The sequence below is a fragment of the Thunnus maccoyii genome, chromosome 8 (genome assembly GCF_910596095.1).
Source record: "Thunnus maccoyii chromosome 8, fThuMac1.1, whole genome shotgun sequence".
NCBI lineage: Eukaryota > Metazoa > Chordata > Actinopteri > Scombriformes > Scombridae > Thunnus > Thunnus maccoyii.
The window spans coordinates 21,348,063-21,370,715 of NC_056540.1; the positions used below are offsets into that span (position 1 = coordinate 21,348,063).

The window sequence follows — 22,653 nt, forward strand, 5'->3', positions numbered from 1 at the left end:
CGGTGCAGTGCAGTGTAGGAAAATTTTATTTATTTCTTGGGGAATCCTTTGTACAATTTCTCAGATTTTTCAATGAATTATTAAAGCAGTTTTAATCTGCAGTTGCTGCGCTGCTTGTTCGCACCCGCAGGCACATAGAGTTCCTATTAAACCAGGAATTATTAAATCCCTGACAAGATCCTTTTTAATGGGTCAAACCCAAGCCTGTGGGAATAACATCTAAAAATGGAACTATGCTTTTGAATAAGGTATAAGCCCAGAGAAGTTATTTTCGAAAGAGAACTGAGCAGTTCGCTCTGTTTAGCAGGATTGTAAGCAAATCGGGATTGCTGGCAGGGTCTCGATGTGGTTTGGATGTTGGTCAGTGGTTTTGATGACACTGTTTCAATGATGGTTGTTCATTCATTTTGTTTTTGACAGATCAAAGGATCCTGGTCGGGAAAGAACAGAGTGCAGAACCCATACAGCCACAAGAACATCATCAAAAACTGCTGTGAGGTGCTCTGTGGGCCGACGTACCCGAGGTAACATCTGAACTACTCTGTTTGAGAACTGCAGTGTTTGTGTGGTAGAAAGAAAAAAAACATGTTTCTACTCACTGATCCCCACAGTCACACAGAAAGAGGTTAATTTGTTATGTATTAAATGTCTGATTTAAATGGGAACCTGACGTTAGTTCCTGTGTTAAGTTTTATATCTTTGGCTTTCTTCCTACCGTTATCAATGAGTTCTGTATCAGTTCCTGTGATAGATTAGACTTTATCCCTCTCCTTCACCTCATTCTGGTGAGTAACGAGCAGGATGCACTTAGTGACTGATCGCCTTGTCTCGCTCTCTAGTGTCTTAGACAGACGAGGACTGATGCAGGAGGATTCGTCTGCTTCCGCAACGTCTGCTGCACCCTCATCTTCCTCCTCCAGCAGCAGCAACCCAGTGCCACAAACCACGGTGAGCCAAGGAGCGCGCGTGCACACACTCACACACACACACACACACACACACACACACACACGTATATCGTACCATCCCCCTTCACACAGTTCTCTGACTCCAGCTCTAAAGTGCATCCAGCATGCAAAGCACAGAATAGTGAATACAGAGCAGACATAAAACAGAGTCTAAACCAATTAAAGAGAGCGTTGGGGAGTGTTCGTGTGTGTGTGTGTGTGTGGGTGAAGTACTGTGGAGAGCACTTCTCTTATTGAAGTGACATTGATAATCCATTTTGTGACACATGGATGTGCAGCCATTTTGTGCCTTTTTACATAGTTGCCATTATGCACTCACTGATAACTGTTCGGCTAATTTAATATTTTCTGCTCTGATCTGTCAAGATAATCGCTACATTAGCCATGTTTGTGCTGTGAATACTTTTTTGTATTAATATATAAATACGAGGTGCTGCTAACAGATTATGTTGATGTTAAACTGTTAAACTGCTGCGTAGTTAGCGCAGAACTTCATATTATTAAGAACAACACATCAAGAATTATAGTAGCTATAGAAAATCTAGTCACTGTTGATTTATCAAAGGGTTTGATAGCTAAATAGTTTTCATCTGTTACTGCATCTGAGTAGCAGACGTGTACCACTTTCAGTACTTTCTTTTAAAGCCGTAATTTTAAATTTAGGTCCTTATTAAGTTAATTCTGATATATTGTACTTCCGTGCATTTAAAGTGACATGCATTACAGAGTAGGGCTGCAACTAATGCTTATTTATAGCTTATTTTCTCAATTTGATTATTTCTTTATTTGATTAGTCACTTGGTCTATAAAACGTCTAGAAAATGGTGAAAAATATTGATCACTGTTTCCTAAAGCCGAAGGTGACATCATCAAATGTCTTCATTTGTCCCGACTAAACAAACCATAAAAAAATATTCACATTTGAGAAGCTGGAATCAGAGAATTTTTGTCTTTAAAAATGATTCAAAACGATTTAACAGCAACTATTTTGATAACCAGCTAATTTTCTGTTAATCAACTAATCGTTGCAGCTGTATCACGGAGCACATGTTGGTCACATGTTGAGCATCAGAAACTGTCAATGAAATGAATGATCTTGTGGAGTCACTTCTAGTTAAGGAAGAGAAAAGTAATCTTTTTACTTTGTTTGTGCGCTTTATTATTTTTTTAAATTTCTCTAATTTTTAACATTAAATATGTCCAGTTTAACGTCTATACAATTCTGAAAAGAAACTAAGTAACTTGTACTTTTACTTACGTGAAATGTCATTAAAGTATAAATAATTCTACTAGAGTACCACCCACCTGGGCTACTATTATCATCTTTAGCTACCTGGATTTGCTGATGTTTAATCAGTCGGTAATTAAAGTTCTGTCCTACCAGATATCATCAACACAGTTTAGCACAAATTAGTCTGATAACCAGACTGAATACTATTTATAACTATACTATTTGAATCTCTGAAGAAAATCAGAGCTGAAGGTGCTGATGGGACCAGACACAAACACACTCTCAGCTCCGTGTTGCATGCATGTTTTCACACACTGTGACACATTTGCTGCAGTTCAGGTTGAATCAGTGGCTCTTATTGCATTTGCATCTTTTCAGCGTCCTGTCCTCTGCCTACAGAAAACCACAGCTCCACTCATCCCTAACGAGCACACACCTGACGATGCCAAGCCGAGCATTGCTGCCTCAGCAGAGAAGAGCTCCTCCCCCAAAGAGGAGCAGCCTCCTGCTTCCAAGCTCCCACCTCTGGCTTCACCCGAGACTGACGCAGAGGCATCCATCACCAACAAGACCCATTAGACGCATGAGGGGGGCGGCTTCGTACGTGGCCACTCCCCCCGGCATCCTGCTCAGTCACAAACTGGAACATTAATGATCAATGTCTGATTACTGTGCGGGCGACTCCTGCCCTACATTCCACCAGAGGAGCGGAGTTTCTGCTGCAGCTCCTCCTCTTCCTCTTCTCTCCTCACCGGTAGCTGCAGAGCTATTTGACTGACAGGGAGAGGGGTCGTGATTTAATGCAAAGTCAGCAGCTTCCTCTGTCTCCTGAACACTGCATGGAAAAGACACACGGGGGGAGAAGCTGCTGGGACAACTGCAGAAAAAAAAAAAAAAACTCCAAGTGAAAGACATCCCTGCAGGTCACCTGCGGGCTCGCTCTGATTGTCAGTACTGCTTTCTTCTTTATTTAAAATCGCATAATGACATTTAATTGTGAGAGGCCAGTGCAAATATACTCTAAGCAAGTGTCTGGCAAAGACAATATTACTTCTGGACATGTATAAAACTTCATACATACAGTACGGTCAGTTTTTCAGTTGTGCACACATTACATGCCCTATGCAAATCATGAGAAGCAGCTTTGTGAGGAGTGTGGATAGAAGGGTTACACCTGTAAAAAGATGTTGTAGTACACATGACGTCCAGGCAGGGGGAGGACATGCAAATCCGTAGCTGAGATATCCTAAAGGCTCCTTCCTGGCAAGTAAAAAATCTACCTTGTCTGATATTGCTGCATTCAGTACTGTTGTTACGTGCATCCTTTTTTTAAAGCGATCTCACCCAGACCAAACGCCTGTCCTTCCATTTTATATATCATCAAGGATGAAGTGTGACGTCGGCACTCTGAAACGGATAAAATTGCTTTAAGTACAGTTAAAGTCTTGTGTCCAGGAGACGCTTCGCCAGAGTCCCGGTGTGTGTGCGAGACAAGACCTGACTTCTGATGATCGTAGACACTAGTAGTAACAGTGCCTTATCATAACAGTTGCACTATCACATGCAACTGAGGTCAACCAACAGAGAGCAGAGACGCCCTTTGAATCCGTTCAAACCATAGATACAGTGTTAAATGAGCAACGCTAACGTTTATACTCTAACTAGCGCAGTGGTTCCCAACCTTGAGGTGGGGACCCACACACAGGATTGTAAGATAAATCAAAGAGGTCAAGAGATGATTAAAAAATAGCTCGACATTTTGGGAAAAACGCTTATTTGTTTTCTTGCTGAGAGTTAGATGAGGAGATTGATACCACTCTTATCTGTAATTAACAATTACTTAGCTTAGCATAAAGACTGGAAACAGGGGCAATTAGCTAGCACCTCTAAAGCTCACTAATTAACACGTTATATCTTGTGTACAAAAACTGAAACGTAAAAACAATAACTTGTGGTTTTACATGGAGTTATGTGTTTGAACTACCTGTCGTTCCTGTACATTTCATAGCTAGGCTAGCTGTTTCTCCCTGCTTGCCGTCTTTATGCTAAGCTAAGCTAACTGCCTAGCTTCATATTTCTTGCACAGACCTGTGAGTGATATCGATCTTCACATCTAACTTTCAGCAAGAAAGCAAATAAGTGTATTTCCCAAAATGTCAGACTATTCCCTTTAATAATCTCTTGACCTTTTACATTTATCAATCTTCTTATTTAACTCTTAGCATGAAAATAAATGTCTTTTTAAACTATTACTTTTAACAGGAGATGAAAGTAGAGTTCTGCTACACAATTATGTCCTTTTTTTTCTTTTTTAAATTTGTGTTAATTTGTACTCTTTTCTTGTGAATTACTGTGAATTTTCCTCTGAAAAGGTAAAAATCCCTCTGTGGTTGAAGTGCTCTCAGCTGGTAGGCATATGCAGCCTTTAACGAGGGGTCGCAATTAGACGATGCTGCGTTTAAAGGTTGGGAACCACTGAAAAAGAAGCAAAAACTACGCAAAGCCATTGTTGAACTGTACATACTTTAAGCAGGTATAGATGTACTGAAACCCTCTCGGCTGAGGAGGAAAGATAGCAGCAAGGTTTTCGTTTTTTTTTTTTTTTTTCAGTTTTTTGAAGAGTTAAGTGCAGCCAGTGTTAATTATTCTGCCTGTGAGCTAGATCACCTCCTCCTGCAAATCACACTCGAGCTGATCTTCCCCAGAGTCCTCTTCTCTTCCTCCCTCTATAAAAATGTCTCTCATGTTTCACTCTTCCTTCTCCTTTTCTTTGCATCTTTGCTGTGACAGTTATTCCAACGCCCAAGGCCGAGGCAGCTTCCACGGCAGCCGTCTGTGGCAGGCTAATTATCGCAGAGAATAAAGCCGAGGCAGAAACAGAAAGAGAGAGAGAGAGAGAGAGATTTTGATCCCTTCTTTTCACACATCTGTGTATTTCAGACAGACCACAGCCTTTACTGTGGAGCAAGTTTATTTTTGTTTTGGTCACAGACATCGCTGGAGGGGAACGCAAAGAAAAACAAGGGAAAGTCAAGCAAATTCTTAGTATTTAAATGATGTTAGCTGATAGCGAGAGTTTGTAATAGTGATTGTGTTGTATGCAAGACAAGAGTTAGTGTTTGTGAAATATACGTGTGTAGAAATTCTAGTGTATCAACGGTGTTGTATCAGACTCTGAATTCTGCCCAAGATTAGTTATTATACGACTCAAAACAGTCACAATTCCTCCTAATCCCCTGAAGATTTTAACTCTAAAAATATTGCTTCTGTATCGTATGGCCAAGCCAAACAAAAAGTGGAAAATTGATTTTAGAAAGGTGGGATCGTGAAGTAGTAATATGATAGTGAAGTAAGGAGGACTGATATAAGACACTTTTAATGAAAGATGAACCCTAAATGTTTCTTTTCAATACACTCAGATGAGACAAGGAGAGATAACTGACGTTGTCTCCGTTGGGGAGATGCTATGAAGTGTGCGGCTGTATTGTTTCTGTGAAGTAAAGAAGCGTCAGTGCTGAATGTTTGTGTGGAAAGTCCTCCGAAAAAAACAAACAAACAAACAAGCAATTTCCAATGTGAAATACTAAACCAAGAGCAGTTTTTAAAGCTGAACTTAGTGGTCTTTCTTTGTGGAAAGCATTTGAAGACAGTTGAGTGTATCTGATCGCTTTGCTGTCACCGAAAAAGCAAGAATGTACGTTGATTGATATTCTCTAAAAGAAGGGACGTTTGTGTTGAAAACGGTTTCAAAGCAGACTTTAAAGGGACTGTTGAACTTTTTAGTTTTGAGCTCTGAGGGTTTGCAGTCGTAACGGCGACTGCGAGACTTCGGAGCGTACCAAGCTGAGCTCTTGTATGATGTTTGATTTTTGTGATAAAACGCCATGACGCGGTCAGATCCGAATGCTCTGATCAATCTATTACATTGCATTATGTATACAGATACAGTACTATACCATTGATGGATCTCTTATTTATGTTCACTTTGTTTAGTATCAACACTGTGATTCTATGTATTTCATTCCATTTACTCCACTTCTTTTTACATGATCAACGTGTCTGGTAAATAAACAATATTGTCTTATTATTATTTGTGGTTTAAAAGATGTTTTTTTCTTTCAGTGGTATCAGTTCAGCTACAGAACGACAACCTGTCTATCTCTGTTAACTTGCACTTTATTCACTGTTGTTACCAAATATTTGAAATATGATTTGTTTTGTTTACAGGTAAACATTAATTATCCAGGCTGTGCCCCTGGATATTTACAGTTTTTAGGATAATTAATTCAATTTCCAACCAGAAGTCGTCTTTCAAAACTCTGCCATTGTGTGTGAGTAGCAGCTCTTTATAGAAGATTTTAAATGCCTAAGTGAAAACACATCAAACAGAGACATATAGTGAAATATAATACACATTTTGACTTGAATTTCCTTCCTATATCCATTAACTGTGTCGAAATTCAATGAAAAACAAATGTTAAATGACAATAATTTAGCCTTTTGGTGTTTGATAACTGAATGAATTGTTTTTCATTGTGACATGAATTTTCCATATCACATGACCACGTTAAAATCAAATCACAACACAGTAAACAAATTGAAGAGGAGTATTGCATGTCAATGTTGTCCAGCAGAGAGCAGCATAGACGTGTCAACACTAAATATAAAGCGGGACAGTGTGCGGGGCTTATTGGCACTGACACAGCAAGGTTTTTAATTTAATTATGACACAGTAAATGCATACAGAAAAAGGAAATTAAAATAACGTGTAATTTTATTTCACTTTGCCTTCATTTGATTTGTTTTCCTTTAGGCATTTTAAATCTTCCATAGATTTTAGTCTGTAATGTTCACAAGCAGAACTTCATTTTTCTTTGTGAGTGTCTGAAAGGAGAAACTTCATTAATCATATTAATCAATTAATTACCCACAGACATTTTTCTACTACTAGAAAATATTAATTTCCTGTCCACCATTTTCATCTCTTCTTCTTCATTAGTCTTTTGATGGATCACTACGCTAGGCCACTTTCTTCAACAATTTGCATAAAAATAATCCCCCCCCCCCCCCCCCCCCCCAAAAAAAATGTAAACACCTACCTCCACTTTTATGCTTTGCAGTCCAGCTCAGTGTCACTAGCTACCATAAATTATGTAATTCAATCCCGTCATGAAAATTAACAGGATCTCTCTGCTTGTGCCTTGCTGGTGGATTGCTGAATAGGCCGACGAGGCACAGGACCAGGGGCCCAGAGGTTTAAGTGGCCCCCAAAACCAGAAACTCTCACTGAAGTGACTATTAATATTGTTGGACAGTCCAAGTACTCCATCAAAAGTTAAGCTAAAAGATGCTGGAAATGTGACAACAAAGAAACCGTCATGACATGTCATGAGGTGAAGGGTGGCTTAGTGGCTGCTTAAGGTAGAAAGAGGATCTTTTGGGGCGTTTGTATCCCTTTATCTCATAATCTGTCCATGTTCATCACAGCCATGTATCAATATTTCTGTGTGCAGCTGTTACTCAGGTAGGTTACAGTACACACATCACCTATCAGTAGAGATAAAAGCCAAGAAGGAGCTTTAACCCCCCAACATAACCTATAAAAGCAGACATCACCTGCACATGTTTTTTGAAAACTCAACCCGAAGACGAAGAGGAGACTGAACTGTTGTGAACTATACCTATTATTTATTATATATTGATATATTGATATATAATGTATTCTATATTTGAATAGAAAAGTTAATTCTTAACTTTGGAAATAGTAGTGTGACAAAATAAACTTACTCCAACGTCCACAAGCTTTTTCAAAGCTTTAAATAGGTAGAATTTGTTCGGTTGTCATGGAGACGTCTCAGTTCTATATTTAGGTGATGACATCTCCATGACAACTGAGCTCACTGATGAAGATGTGAGATAAACCCTCTAAAAAGCAAGTAAGTGGACCTCGAGTTGAGATTATTTTGTCAAAATACCCACCATTAATCATCCAGGAAGAATGTAGACTTTAAACATTTAATTCTATGAGTTGATTTTTTCATTAACTAAAGAAATTGAAATGATCCAGTTATGATTAAAAGGTATCGATTCTAACACTGGTTACACTATCAAAATAAATACAACTCAGTGAATTAAGTTTTATTAAAATTGTATTTACAGATTTTCCGGAATAACACGTCACAGAATCAGAGTAAAGTACCACAAAATACAAGAACAAGCAAAACTACTGTAAGTCGAAGTTCACTTCAAGTTACATGAAAACATCTTTAAGTATTTTACATTCATATTTGACATGAAAACACGAGACAGGGACGTATTGAAAAAAAACAACATAAAAAACAAAACGTTTGAATGCTTCATCACCAACACATCCTATATGATGTTTTACACCACACGACAACAATCATCATAATTCATACGAGGAAACCACAACATCACTCAAAACAAGCTGAGACACCTGGAGAAGTTGTGCCATTTGTTTCTCAGTGCAAGCAAAGTGAGGAAAAACGCAAACTGCTGTGTCCATATTTCAACCAGTCCACCAGTCTCTTGCAACGCAGAGCTGTTTGTTTACAGCATTAAGTTTCCATCCACAGTTTCCTTGAGAACCAGGAATAAGAATCAAAGAAAAAAAAGTTTGACTTCTCAAGACCCTTCGTCCACTGTCAGCTCCTCCAGTTGCTCCTGCACAACCTCCAGCTGCTCTGTCTGGTTCTCGCCCTGCTGCTCCGACTCTTCCTCTTGTTTATTGGACTCTTTGTTTGTCTCCTCTGACACCTCGTCCTCCTCTGTCTTTGGCTCCAGGTTCTCTGAGCTCTCAAAACAGCCCGAATCTCTCGGCTCCTTGGCGTCCTCCACAGATCTGTCCCCCTCTTCTGGCTCAGATTCATCTTCCGCTACATGGGGGCAAAAACTCATATTTTAATACAGAATGTCTCAACACAATAATTTTTTATTTAGTCTAATCTCTGAGAGGTGTTTTAATCTTCATCTTCAGATGCTTCAGAAACTTAAAGGCCAGTTTGTCTGAGTGATAAATAGATACAAAAGTACCAAACCTGCAAACGTGCTCAAACTACTCTCAGTTTGGTGTCTGTGGTTTTATGATGATTCTAATTATTTATTATATGGGCAACATACAAGCTAGTTGACTGCAGGTGTTGGTGGTCAGAGAGCTTTTTACAGCTGTAACATGATCGTCCTGTCATGTTCACTCTGTTGTTCAGGGACTCTTCACACGTCTTTATTGAGGAGAAATGATTTAAATTGTCATCTTTATGGAATTTGTTATATAAAATGTCTTAGAAAAGGTCTTAAGTGTACAAAAACAGTTATTTCTGATGAAGAGATGTTAACTTAATGCTGATCTTAGTTTTCTTTTCCTCTCTCAAGTTGTGTTGTAACTGCTACAAAATGAAACAAAAACAACAGCTGGGCTGGTTTACTGGTTGTGGTTTCCTACGTGTTTTCTGGGCAGGTTGACACCCACTTACAAACAGAAAGTATCAACTTTTTAAATATAGTGTTGCAGTGTTATTGAGTGTAACATCAATCCTTTTACTTTCTATTTCAGAATAACTATTTTATATTTCTAAATGTTCAGTTTTAAGCAACTGAACTTCAGTCATTATACTGTATGTTGCTTTTAAATAAAATATCATTCAAACAAAAAAATTTCAGGGGCTATAAAATATAATTCAAGTCTAAGTCAGAAATGACTGAATGAGCATCATCTGTGAGCATTCAAAGATTTAAAAACAAGTTTTCTGTATTCAGGTCAAATGTCTTATTGTAGATATCAGTGTTTTCGTGAAGGTCAAAGGTCAAACAGCCTTTTCTCTGGCAAGAAGTTACAGTGTGTCACAGTAAATTTGTTTTCTAATAACTAATAACTGTTTAATCAAACATGTTGCAAAGAGTTAAATCTTTCTTTTGATCTAAATATGAATCTTAACAGACACACTGATTGTGAGGCATCAACAGGAGTTTCAAGCTTGTCCTCGGCTCCCCTGTGCATGTACAGTATGTTGCTGCAGCTAATTTCAATGTTAGTCCATAAACTGTGTTCAACATACAGCTGTTGCTCCGGGACAAGTGTTAAAATGACATATAATGACTCATCTGGAGGAGAGATGAGCTCAGGCATCAGGACAAAATATGATTTCTTACAAGCCACTGAGCATAACTGTAAAACGTGAGTGTAACACTGTGCAACGGAGCCATAAAATGTACCTAATTATGTAGCTGAGGCAGAAAAATTATGATGGTAGCATGAAGTATTCCCCAAAGACATTTTACACTGCCAGAGTCTGACATCTGAGTGGCACCAAATGACTCTAAAATGTGTTCTTGGTTGATCAGCAGTGACTAAATTTTATTGTATTTTCCTAAAATCTAGAGATTTATTTTCTTGTTGTTAGATGTTGCAGTAGATAAACACCATTATAAAATGTTGTTGCAGCTTTATAATGTGTACACTTACAATCTCTGAGCAGTTCAGTGGCGTTCAGGATCTTGGAGCGCTGCTCTGGGTCGGTGATGTTCAGCTCATTGAGGTGAGACTCCTTCAAGCCTGCAAAGTCCTCCAGGCTCTGGAAACCGTGCATGGACAGCAAAGAACTCAGCTCCTAAAAACACAAGAGAGAAACAACAGAAATGTTACTCAGAGTGAGTCACGGATATGAGATTAAAGTGTGAACAAAGATGCAGGAAGTGTCGTGTTACCGTCAGACAGATGCTGTCCAGCACCTCCTCCAGGGTTTTGGGTTTGGATTTGGCTCTGCGGGCGTTGCTGCTGTTGCGTTTCCGCCTGGCTGGGGGGCTCTCGTCAGGCAGGAGGTTGACGTAGATGAACTTAAAGGAGCCCACCTTGTTGTTGAGCTTCCCTGTCCACGTCCCCACGGGGGGCTTCTCGATGATGTGGATGATGTCACCTTTCTGTAAGAGGGATGACGCATGAATATCAGACTCAGAGGATAAAGGACACAGATGAAAGGAGGATCAAAGGAAAGTCCTTGAGAACAAGAATTATTTTATTATTCATTAATTTTAAGATCCCAATCCGCTCAAAATGGAGACATCTTATGATCAGTAGTTGAACATTTAAAATAAAGAATAAATGCATATTCACAGATTTTAGAATTTTTACCAGCTAAGTGATTTTTTTTTTTGTGTGAAAAACGCAAATCAGACCCAAATTATTAGTCAAATCTGAGTATTTTCATATATCTTAAAACATGCCTGGAGGAGAACTTTAATGGAAATCAACACTATCACAATATTTGTGCTCTATATGTCACAATAATCTGAGTTGACTCACTTTATCCTTACAATTACTGCTTGCAAATTTGAAATAATCACTTGCGTAAATGCACTTGCGTAGAAACAAGAAGTGAAACGTGAATGAGCAAATAGCTGAATGACTAAACACTCTTTCACAGACTTTCATCACTTAGTACCGTTGTGTATCATTTGCACTGAAGTGACAGCATTGGGGCTGAAATTATGTTGTTTTCTCAAACGAGGCGTCAGTAATCTGTGGCTTCAGGAAGAATGATAATCAAAACAACCCTCCTTGTTCGTCATGGTTAACAAGCTCCCGGGGGGGGGGGGGGGACTAGACAGCAGAAGGGGCCGAGGGCCGAATCAGAGACCGAGAGGATGACTCACTTGGAGTTTCAGAGACTCCACATCATAAGGGCTGGGAGTGAAGTCGGTGTGGACCATAGCGCGGCCACAGAAGGGTCCGGTGTAAGAAAGGCCGTTCTCCTCCAGTCTCATGCTGTCCCTCTGGCAGTATCCGCTGTCCAAGCTCTGTCTGTCACTACCTGAGGTGTGCAGACAAGGAAGTGAGGTCAGATTTATTCTGTTTCCTTCAGATGCTTGCAGGCAAACAGGCACAGTATAGTGAGGCGGACTTACTGCCGGAGAGCTGGCGGGTGACCGGGCTGGGCATGGTGTCCTCGGACCCTGTGGAGCACACAGACGTCCTTTGTCCTGCAGTCAGGTCCGGGTGCCAGTCACCGGAGACGGGGGACAGCTCCTCACCGCTCTCCCCCTGCAGGAACACAGGACGACATAATGAGGAAGTTTTCCTAACAGACTCTAAGACCAATAATAATGACAAATGTATTGATCAAAGTAAGAGTTTATTGGATACAATTCATTGATCAGTTTAGGAAAATTGTGTTTCTGCTTGAATTCTTGAACCTGCAGAACTTGGAGCTTTAATGACATTTCAGTTGAGTCTTTTCTTATCAATTCAGACCTTCACACATCAACTATAACACACTCTAACCTTACAATGACTCAGCATTTGCTGTTTTGTACATTTAGAGAGTGAAAGTGTCCTCTCCCTGTTTCATTCTGATTAAACCTTTTATACACCCACTTATACATTTCCTGTTTACATGCTTTGAATTGTTAAAGGATTAAAGTTGTCATTACAGTTTAGTTTTTGATTTGTTGAAAAGGTTTTAAAGACTTTGTCTTTTTCGTGCTTCAACAGAACCACTTTTCTGTGTGATGGTGGTTAGAGGATGAAATTAGTTGCAGTTAATTTACATACAGAAGAATAAATTATTCATTTTCAATAATGTGTTGTTGAACAATGTAATGACCTGAGACATATAATGCATATACTGCATATGCTGTGTGTTTCTGTTAACCATTGTGGGTCATCCTCCTAGAATCTGACCTACAGTAGGAGGCCAGTTTAAACTGGGAAGGTGGACTATCACGGTATATATGGAGTCTGGCTCAAGGTTGTAACAATCAAGTGGTTTGAAAAGCAGCATCAATAGTGTTGAGATGTGTCTCATTTGGTGAGTCACACTAAAGGTTTTTCCCCTTTCCTCATTATTTTTGGAGATTGTTAGTTAATATCTGCCTGTTTTACCTCAAGCTTTGATTCAACTGTTATGTTTTCTCCATGTTACCTTTTATCCTAACTTACAACACACTGTGCAGCATTGAACAGAGATTCATTCGTATCAGGGCGAAAGGTCAGAACTTAAAAACAAGACTGCCATTGTTTTCAAAAGCACAGTACAACATTTGTCCACTGGGTGGAGACAACAGCTTTCTATTTCAGGAGTAGTACATTGTCCTCAAAAAATGTCAAGGTGTGTTTTTGCATCAGAGTACACAGTATATCAGCTATGTGTCATAGATGCTATTTTAAGTGATTAAATGTATTAATTGTTAGTGTTTAAAGTATTGATATCTTCATATGCTAGTCAGGTCACTGTAACTAATGTTGATCTTTTTAAAAACAGTCTTTACCCCTTCTTCAGCCAGAGCCTTCTGCACCATCTTGGATGTTTTGCGGGTCATTGTACGTGAGATGACGTTGCGCCATTTCTTGCCCAGTTTGCTGCCACTTTTCACTGCTTCCTCTGCTGTTACACCTTCTGGCACCTGAGAGGAGATTTTAATAATTAGCTTTTTGCAAAACATGATCAAAATGGTGATCAACAGATGTCAGAGTATCTGAGTTCATGACGTACAACCTTATTTTAGTAAAGCAAAGGGAAGTTTGAATGTTATTTAAGAATGTATCTGTGTCATTGACATAAATGAACTCTCTCTGTGGCATCGTTGTCAGGTCAAAGTGCTCACTTCTCATTTATATACACCCACACACACACACACACACACACCTGCACTTTATAGTGGCCAGGTGCTTGAAAGCACAGTTTCTGAGAGTGTTACCAAACATAACTCCCTCTGCAGCCAAACAGTGTGGGCTGCGAGCTCCGTAATGAAAGCTAATGATGCTTTCAGTAACAGTTTTCATGAGGCAGTTAGTTGCAGCAAATATACTTTATGACACTTTCTATTGTTTGAGGACACTGAGGTCGAGTCCTCTGTAATTTGCAGTGGACATTATAGTTATATTTAGAGAAAAGAAAATTCAGAACAATTGTTCTCAGATGTATTAGACTTTTGTTTTAACATCGAGCATCATTCTGTGGCTTCTACAAATTAGCAGATAGTGTTTATTTCATGAGTGAATTCCCAATAATAACAAACTTCAGTAGAGTTTATCAAAACAGCTCTCTTGTGGGATTTTGATGAAATACTCAGGACTCAAATTCTGTTGTTAAACCTGAAGTTTTCAAGCTTTTCATGCTCTTGTAGACTGTGGTTATAACTTTCCCACGACATAATGGAGAAATAAGTTCAGCCGCAGAGTTAAATGTTCAGTAACCACACTGACAAACATACAGACGCCACAGAGACAGAAAGGGATGTAGCAGTTGAATTTTCAGCACATATCTCGATATCTGAGCTAATAATTAAAAGATAAAAATGCTACACATTGAACTGAAAAGTCCCAAATTCTCTGGGGGGAGGACCCTCAGACTCCCAGTTAAATGCATGATGCTTCTGCAACTATCTGAGGCTCTGTGCATGACTGACTCACACCAGAGGACATCCTGTCTGCGTGCTGCTGTCATTTGGCTATACAATACTCAAGTCTTTTTTCTTGTTACTTCCTCTGCTTTTCTACACGTCTTACTTGTGCTGCAACTTCTACTGACGTTACCAAGAAATTACTGGGAAGTTATAAAAGTTAAGCGAATTTTTAAAGTGTTAATATTTGCACACACATGCAGCAGTGTGTCAAATCAGGAAGGACGAACTGTGCACTTCTGTAACGGACATAACTGATGATTTCTGCTTCTGCCCTTTTTGGCCTTTCCTGGATGTGACTGAGAAGCTGGATGAAGATGATCTCACGAGGATGAATGAGGAACAATGTCACAAAACATCTGTAGGAACTGCCAATTTAGGAACTTAAAACACAATAAAGTTTTATGAAATATATACTTCCACTTTTCCAAACAGTGATGTATTGTGTGTCTGATAATGTTTTGTGTGTTTCTATGTGTGTGTGTTGAAAGGAACAATGAGTTTTGTCTTACAGTGTCCTCCAAGGAGAACTCCTTATCCGCCACGACAGGAGAGGTGGGTTTGTGCTTCATGAAATCCTTGAAGCTGCTGGACCTCTGCAGCGTGAGCTGTGAACACATAATGAACAGTGTTTATTTAGAATTATAATGAGAAAGGCTCAGAGCAGGCTAACCAAGCTATAACTAACAATAGCAATAAAACTGTCATCACTTACAGTGTAAACAAAAAGGTGTTGCCAGAAACACATCAGTAACATGTCAGTCAGTTGCTCGGTGGTTTTTGTAACACAACACTGATAACACTGGCCTCACAGCCGAGCATGCACAACATATTCTTATCTCCACAAATGTATGGACAGAACGAATCTGCAGAGGATTTATCAGAGGAAGAATAACTGCCCCCATGTCTGTGGTCTCACTCACAGCTATCAAAGATAAAGACATGAGAGTATTTTACCTGTTTTTTGTCTTAATATTTAGACAGTAAATGATGGTGAAATGATAAGACAGGAAACAGAGCAGGGAGACATATCAGAGTTACTATTAATAGTTTGTAATTCATAAGATGACATTTAATTGCTACCATGATAAAGAAGTCAGACTGGCTTTTGAACTTACTAAAGAGACATGAGAGCATGTTGCTGACACTTAAGTAAAGCCCCCTATTTAGCATTTATAATCAGTATATGAACAGTTAATAAATGGTTTATAACACACTATAATGTAGTTATATGCAGAGAAAAGTGTTTATTAATAAGTGGAGGTACATTATTAAGCTTTAAAAATGTCCTTAAATCTGCTTATGACTACATTATAGTGTGTTTTTAAATGTTTGCATACTGCTTATAAGGGGTTTTAAGTAAAGTGTCAGCACAATGTTTAATACAAGAAGGTAAATTCATCATTTAAGGGCAAATGAAGAGCAGATTGGGATAAACTCGTGCTCTGGAACATAACACGCCACCTGCATGCAAAAGAAGGTTTTTTTTTTACTCCTTTGCACAATTTGCACATCTTTGAGTTATTTCTATCTTTCTGGTGGAAAATCTTTGTCTAATTTTCCATGCACAAGTCACTGTGCATAATCTTATCGCAGCACATCCTTCTTGTTTCTTTGTAGAAACCACAGGAAACAGGCACAGCTTGAGCAACTGCTGGCAGCCAATCATTGCAGACATCCAGTCAGTCTGCGTCTGGCCTGAAGAATCAAACCGCCAATGCAGTCAAGGGGACAAATAACCTTCATTATGAGGCTATTAGTTTTTGCAGGCAAATGTCTGTTTTTCCCGTCACAGTCGTCCCCCCTTAAAGAGCCACAAGGCCTTCAGATAAATCAATCCTCTATTAACGCTGAGCGGTGAGTCGTGTTATGAAACAATCCGGCCTCGATTATTGCCGGCGACAATTATATGTTAGGAGATGATTGCCGAGAACAAAGGCAATGAGATGTGTAATGACAAGGCGTGAATTGGACCACAGGAGGAGAAGATGTGGATGGAAAATAAGGCCACTAGTGTCAAGCGTAGGAGGATCTCATGATGGCAGCTGGAGACGAAGGCACCCAGAAGCCACAAAGCCTGCTCTGACTCAAAGTACATCTGCAGCAATGACTCACCCGACCAGAATAGAGGAACTTTACTTTTCTAAAAGAGTGCAAATAATAAGTTGAGGCTAGAGTGGTAGTTAGACCGAACATTTTTCTCAAATGTTCGGTTTTAGAAAAACTGATCTTACTGAGCTTTGAGTTGTGTGCGAGTGTGGGTGGTTTTGCTCAGTTTCACCACAAAGGTTTGCACTATCTTTTAGCAGACATCCTGTGTCAGAACACTGTGCATACAAAACAGCTTTACGTGATCAAGTTTCAAAGTGTGTGAAAATGTTTTAACAGCCCACATCACAAGCACAGATATCATATGTGTGCATTTTATAAAAGCTCAATTTGTACACGTTCACTTTACTCTCCTCACCTTCCGAAACAAACTAATAACTCAAAAAAAACCCTCACCTTCTTCTTCTGCACCTGCTCCTTCTCCGAGGCATTTGAAGGCCTTCGCCTCAACATCTTCTTCTTCTTCAGTGGTCCCGAGGTCTCTCTGGACAAAAAGCAGAGAGACGGAGAGCCGCTTCTGATCGGTGAGGATTTGTCACTCTGCCGTCACTGCCAAACTTCTCAGATTGAAAAACAGAGGAAGGCTGAGTTGCTCTCTGCTGCAAACTAGAGGAAGTCACATGGCCACACAGAAACTGAAGAGGCAAACCCTGTTTCTGGTGCTCAAGGTTTACACACACTAGTGGCTTTGGTTGCATGTATTTCTCAGCCTTCTGTGTGGTCATAATGAACTGACATACATGAAACAGCCTGTGAAAATGTCACAACTCACTTATGACTGTTTGTACAGATGTGCACCTGTCAGTCATCTGTATTTTTAGGTTTTGACGCCGATAAAAGTCAAAAAGAAAGTATTTTTTCTGTGATTTTGCCTTATGTTGTGATCAAATGATGACTGATATTTTACATGTTCAGTCAGGAGAAAACTTTTTATAGGATCCTCAATAAAGAGCAGCTGTTTTAAAAGCACGCAACCCCTCGCCTCCTTCTGTATTACAACATTTCTCCTTCCTCAGACATCAGTGTTCAACTTCAGCAAAATGTTGAAGTGAATTATAGCAGCTCTTCATCTGTCTCTTCTGTTTAGTTGCCACTCCTTCTTTCTAGTTTGTTATATTTCAGCTCGTTTTTTAGTTTAGTTTATTCTAATGAGCACATATTTGTCACTGTGGCTGATGTGTGGAAGTGAAAGAAATCTAAAGATGACATATTTAGAAACTAAGTAACGGTTTTGCAGCTGCAGCAGAGACCAGCCACAGCTACAGGAGGCCATAAGAGAATCACAGTGGTGATCAGAAAATCCAGCTCACCCAGCAGAGGACATTTATACTGAAAGCAGCTTCTAAGATGGGACAAATGAGTTGCAAAGGCCAGACTCATGCTGACACTGTGAAAACAAGACAGTTGAGATAAAAACAACTTGAGTGACTAACAGAGATGTGCGTGCTGTTGAATGCACGCTCAGCCTGGAGGACGAGGGAACACAGTTGTAGTAAAAAGCAGAGAGAAGGAAGTGCAATGCAAGTCAAGTTTAGCTTGTTATTTTGGTTTGAGAGCAAACCACATGACAAGAGGATGCCCTATTTTAGTTTCCTGTCACTCTACTGAAGGTTGGCAAGAAGGTATGATCGTCCTGCAGATTTTGCAGACAGACAAAGATAAACAAAATTCTGATTTCACAGACTGTTCACTGAAGGCTAAGATCATACTCAAGTAAAAGTGTCAATAATACACCATAAAATACATCAAAGTTCTGCATTGAAAATGAAAAGTAAATGTGCAGCAGTATTTACAGTAAAATATGCTTAAAGTATCAAAAGTGACTCATCATGCAGAGAGACCTCTTTCAGAATGTTATTAATATTTATTTATATATATTATTAAATTATTACTACTGATAAATTATGCATAAGAAGCAATTTGGTGTTGTAGTTTGTCAGCGTGGTGCTACTTTGATTAACTTAATATACTACTACTAGCAATCTCATATGTACATTTAAAAATGGATCATATGTTCAATGTAAATTCTTTATCTAGTAGTCAGTCAGATAAATGTAGTGGAGTAAAAAGTACAGTATTTCCCCCCTGAAATGTACTGGAGTACAAGTACAAATTAGCAGAAAGTGGACATACTTGAGTAAAATACCTCAAAAGTGTACTTAAATACAGTACTTAAAGGTACCCTGTGGAGTTTTTCACCTCCAGTAAAACTACAACAATGTTTTTTCAAGTGGGTTCCAGTTTTGTGACTGCCTGTAAAAAATATGAATATTTAACAGTAACTGAGCAAGAAAAGTAGAAGAGAATAATGATCTCATAATTCTTGTTCCTCTTTTTCATGGCCACTTCACCACAAACCCAACACAGAGCGGATATGGATGAATATGCCCTCTCTGAAACCTATCCGCCTTTCTGTGTAACATGTTTCTGCATGGGCTTTTAATGATGCTCATGTTTGACAGCACGCACATGCAGGGTGTGATGTGCTCTCAGCAAATTCACACCTTCAAGACGTGCTGACAGAATTGTTGCCAGGCAACTGGCTGTCTGCGAGGAAACGCACTCTTTGCATGTGGAAGAAGTCGACTTTAAGATCTGCTCGCGGCTGTTTAAATGAGTCCAGTTATCTGACACGGTGAAGGACGGGGAAATGAGGTCAAAAAGTGGTGGAAGAAATATTCAGACTGCAGTACTGCGGTGTGAGAATACTCTGTTACAAGAAGAAATCCTACATTCAAACTGTTTAAACTTTGTTTGTTTTTTTTGTTTTCTGCATTATTGGCTCTAAAATTTGAGATAAGAGGAGGTTCTGCCTGAAAAATCAATCTCAAACTTGGTGCTGTAAGGTTCCATCTGCAAAGAACCAATCAGTGCTGGGAATGTAAACTGTAGGACCAATCAGGTTGCAGCTACCATATGACCTCACTACTCTGTGACTGGTTAAAGGAGCTGAAAAGATGATAAAATGTTGCTCAAGACCTCCAAATTGATCATTCTTATCTAAATAATTATATATGACACTAATACAAACACCAACTGAATACATTTACTCAAGTACTGTACTTAAGTACAATTATGAGGTAATTGTACTTTACTTGAGTATTTCCATTGTCCTATTTTATACTTCTACTCCACAACATTTCAAAAGGAAATATCATACTTTTTATTTATTTCACAGCTATAGTTACTAGTTTCCTTTTCAGATCAATATTTTATATGTAAATCACATGATCAGTTTGTTAAATATGCATTATCATAGGTTAGACTGTTCAACAGGTCTACCAGGCCAACATTAAAATGCCGCCTACATGTACACATATATACAACTATGTGTGATAAATTCACTCTAAATTGGGACATTTTGCATAATGAGTACTTTTACTCTTGATACTTTAAGTACATTTTGCTGACAATATATTTTTACTTAAGTAAGATTTTGAATGCAGGACTTTCACTTATTTTTTCATTGTGGTATTGCTATTATTATTTAAGTAAAAGATCTGAGTACTTCCACTGCTGCGTTATGTGTTGCGCATGTAAACACCATACATCCAATCCAGGTTTCTCAACAACCTGGGTACTGTTAAAATCATGTAAACAGTGATATAAACAACCAGGTTTCTCATGTTCCATGTGAACGTCATTTCCAGAATATGATCAAAACCAGGATACTCGTGTGCATGTAAACATGCTCAGTTGTGCACACTTGCCCTTAGTGGAATCATTATTATATGATATATACTTTATATACTACTGGGAGTTTTAATCTGTAGAATTTAATCATATTTTAAAAATTTGCTCTGTGTGAAAAATCAGAATTTCCAAAGTAACTTGGCATATAAATGTAGTAGAGTACAAAGTACAATGTTTTCCTCTAATATTTAGTAGAGTCAAAGTATAAAGTAACATCAAATGGAAATACTCAAGTAAAGTAGAAGTAACTCAAATTTGTACTTACAAATTATACTGTACTTGAGTACTTATTTAGTTTCAACCACTTAGTTTAGTTGTTTAATTGTTGCAGAAGTAGAACTATGACAATAAAAAACAAGTCCTCAGTGGCTTTAAAAGAGAGTTACTTTAATAAAATAGAAATTATATCAGCTGGTCATACAAATGTCCAGTTTAAAAACTCAAAACTTAACACATTAAAAATCACATAAAATATTATTTTTGAACACTTTGAACACCACAATATCAGACATTTACCCATCTAATTGAATTATTAAACAGATATATCCTTTAATTAAAAAAAACCCCAACAAAACGCTACATTGCAGTGCATCTCTCGAACTGGTATAGCTGCATTGTTGTCAGTAGAGACTGCATAGGAGTAACATTAATGTGCAAGTCTGCTGTGAGTGGAGTGAGTGCAGGAGAGATGGAGAGAGGAGCTCCTCAGACGATGTTGTGGAGGAGAGCGACGGCAAGAGCCATGAGGGTCAGAGAGGAGGAACAGGCAGACGCAGAGGATTCAGTCTCTGTGAAGGGCTCTGTGTTTAGGAGCATCCACTCCTTCTCCGTGTGTAGTCCCTGTTTGTCCAGCTCAGGACCCAACAGCCTCCGGATCGTCTCATAGTATGTATTCAGCCATTGCAGCTGGAGGGAGAGGAGACAACTCTCAATGAAAGTCAGGCCAAAAGATGATGAAACATAAAAGCCTACAGATTATGTTTAATATTCCAGCTACATCAGATGAACTCTTCTCCAAGTTATTCCAAAAACACATAGAAATATATCACAATAATGTATCTTCATGTTCTACGGTCAAATACGGTGTTCCACAGGGATCAATACTTGGACCACTTTTAAAACATAAATCATCGTGGCTATGCTGACACTAATACAAACACCAACTGAATACATTTACTCAAGTACTGTACTTAAGTACAATTATGAGGTAATTGTACTTTACTTGAGTATTTCCATTGTCCTATTTTATACTTCTACTCCACAACATTTCAAAAGGAAATATCATACTTTTTATTTATTTCACAGCTATAGTTACTAGTTTCCTTTTCAGATCAATATTTTATATGTAAATCACATGATCAGTTTGTTAAATATGCATTATCATAGGTTAGACTGTTCAACAGGTCTACCAGGCCAACATTAAAATGCCGCCTACATGTACACATATATACAACTATGTGTGATAAATTCACTCTAAATTGGGACATTTTGCATAATGAGTACTTTTACTCTTGATACTTTAAGTACATTTTGCTGACAATATATTTTTACTTAAGTAAGATTTTGAATGCAGGACTTTCACTTATTTTTTCATTGTGGTATTGCTATTATTATTTAAGTAAAAGATCTGAGTACTTCCACTGCTGCGTTATGTGTTGCGCATGTAAACACCATACATCCAATCCAGGTTTCTCAACAACCTGGGTACTGTTAAAATCATGTAAACAGTGATATAAACAACCAGGTTTCTCATGTTCCATGTGAACGTCATTTCCAGAATATGATCAAAACCAGGATACTCGTGTGCATGTAAACATGCTCAGTTGTGCACACTTGCCCTTAGTGGAATCATTATTATATGATATATACTTTATATACTACTGGGAGTTTTAATCTGTAGAATTTAATCATATTTTAAAAATTTGCTCTGTGTGAAAAATCAGAATTTCCAAAGTAACTTGGCATATAAATGTAGTAGAGTACAAAGTACAATGTTTTCCTCTAATATTTAGTAGAGTCAAAGTATAAAGTAACATCAAATGGAAATACTCAAGTAAAGTAGAAGTAACTCAAATTTGTACTTACAAATTATACTGTACTTGAGTACTTATTTAGTTTCAACCACTTAGTTTAGTTGTTTAATTGTTGCAGAAGTAGAACTATGACAATAAAAAACAAGTCCTCAGTGGCTTTAAAAGAGAGTTACTTTAATAAAATAGAAATTATATCAGCTGG

General features: G+C 38.5%; 2 protein-coding genes across 4 annotated transcripts in view; one reads left to right on the forward strand and one right to left on the reverse strand.

The window, feature by feature from the left end:
• Window positions 1-4,006, forward strand: part of zdhhc9 (zinc finger DHHC-type palmitoyltransferase 9) — a 31,428-nt gene extending 27,422 nt beyond the window's left edge. For 2 of the 3 annotated variants that reach the window (XM_042419133.1, XM_042419134.1), the window contains exons 8-10: window positions 421-524; window positions 840-948; window positions 2,578-4,006. In XM_042419133.1, the coding sequence (XP_042275067.1) occupies window positions 421-524; window positions 840-948; window positions 2,578-2,778 (414 nt within the window). In that variant the 3' untranslated portion in view covers window positions 2,779-4,006. The remainder of the gene's footprint in view (window positions 1-420; window positions 525-839; window positions 949-2,577) is intronic. The other variant, XM_042419135.1, reaches the window with a different exon arrangement.
• Window positions 4,007-8,322: 4,316 nt separating this feature from the next.
• Window positions 8,323-17,306, reverse strand: sash3 (SAM and SH3 domain containing 3). The gene is made up of 8 exons (XM_042417987.1): window positions 17,122-17,306; window positions 15,129-15,224; window positions 13,483-13,617; window positions 12,121-12,256; window positions 11,869-12,026; window positions 10,924-11,136; window positions 10,682-10,826; window positions 8,323-9,095 (listed from the first exon to the last, which is right to left on the reverse strand). The coding sequence occupies exons 1-8, from the start codon at window positions 17,176-17,178 to the stop codon at window positions 8,845-8,847; spliced, it is 1,191 nt and encodes a 396-aa protein (XP_042273921.1). The 5' UTR covers window positions 17,179-17,306; the 3' UTR covers window positions 8,323-8,844.
• Window positions 17,307-22,653: the final 5,347 nt, after the last annotated feature.

What these genes read in the sequence shown, in the direction of transcription:
- sash3 (XM_042417987.1), bottom strand. Translation starts at nt 17,178, where the DNA reads ATGTTGAGGCGAAGGCCTTCAAATGCCTCGGAGAAGGAGCAGGTGCAG. An exon ending in AGCAGGTGCAGAAGAAGAAG is followed by an intron (nt 15,225 to 17,121) that starts GTGAGGGTTTTT and finishes ATGTGTTCACAG; the next exon opens with CTCACGCTGCAGAGGTCCAG. An exon ending in AGGCTCTGGCTGAAGAAGGG is followed by an intron (nt 12,257 to 13,482) that starts GTAAAGACTGTT and finishes GTGTTCCTGCAG; the next exon opens with GGGGAGAGCGGTGAGGAGCT.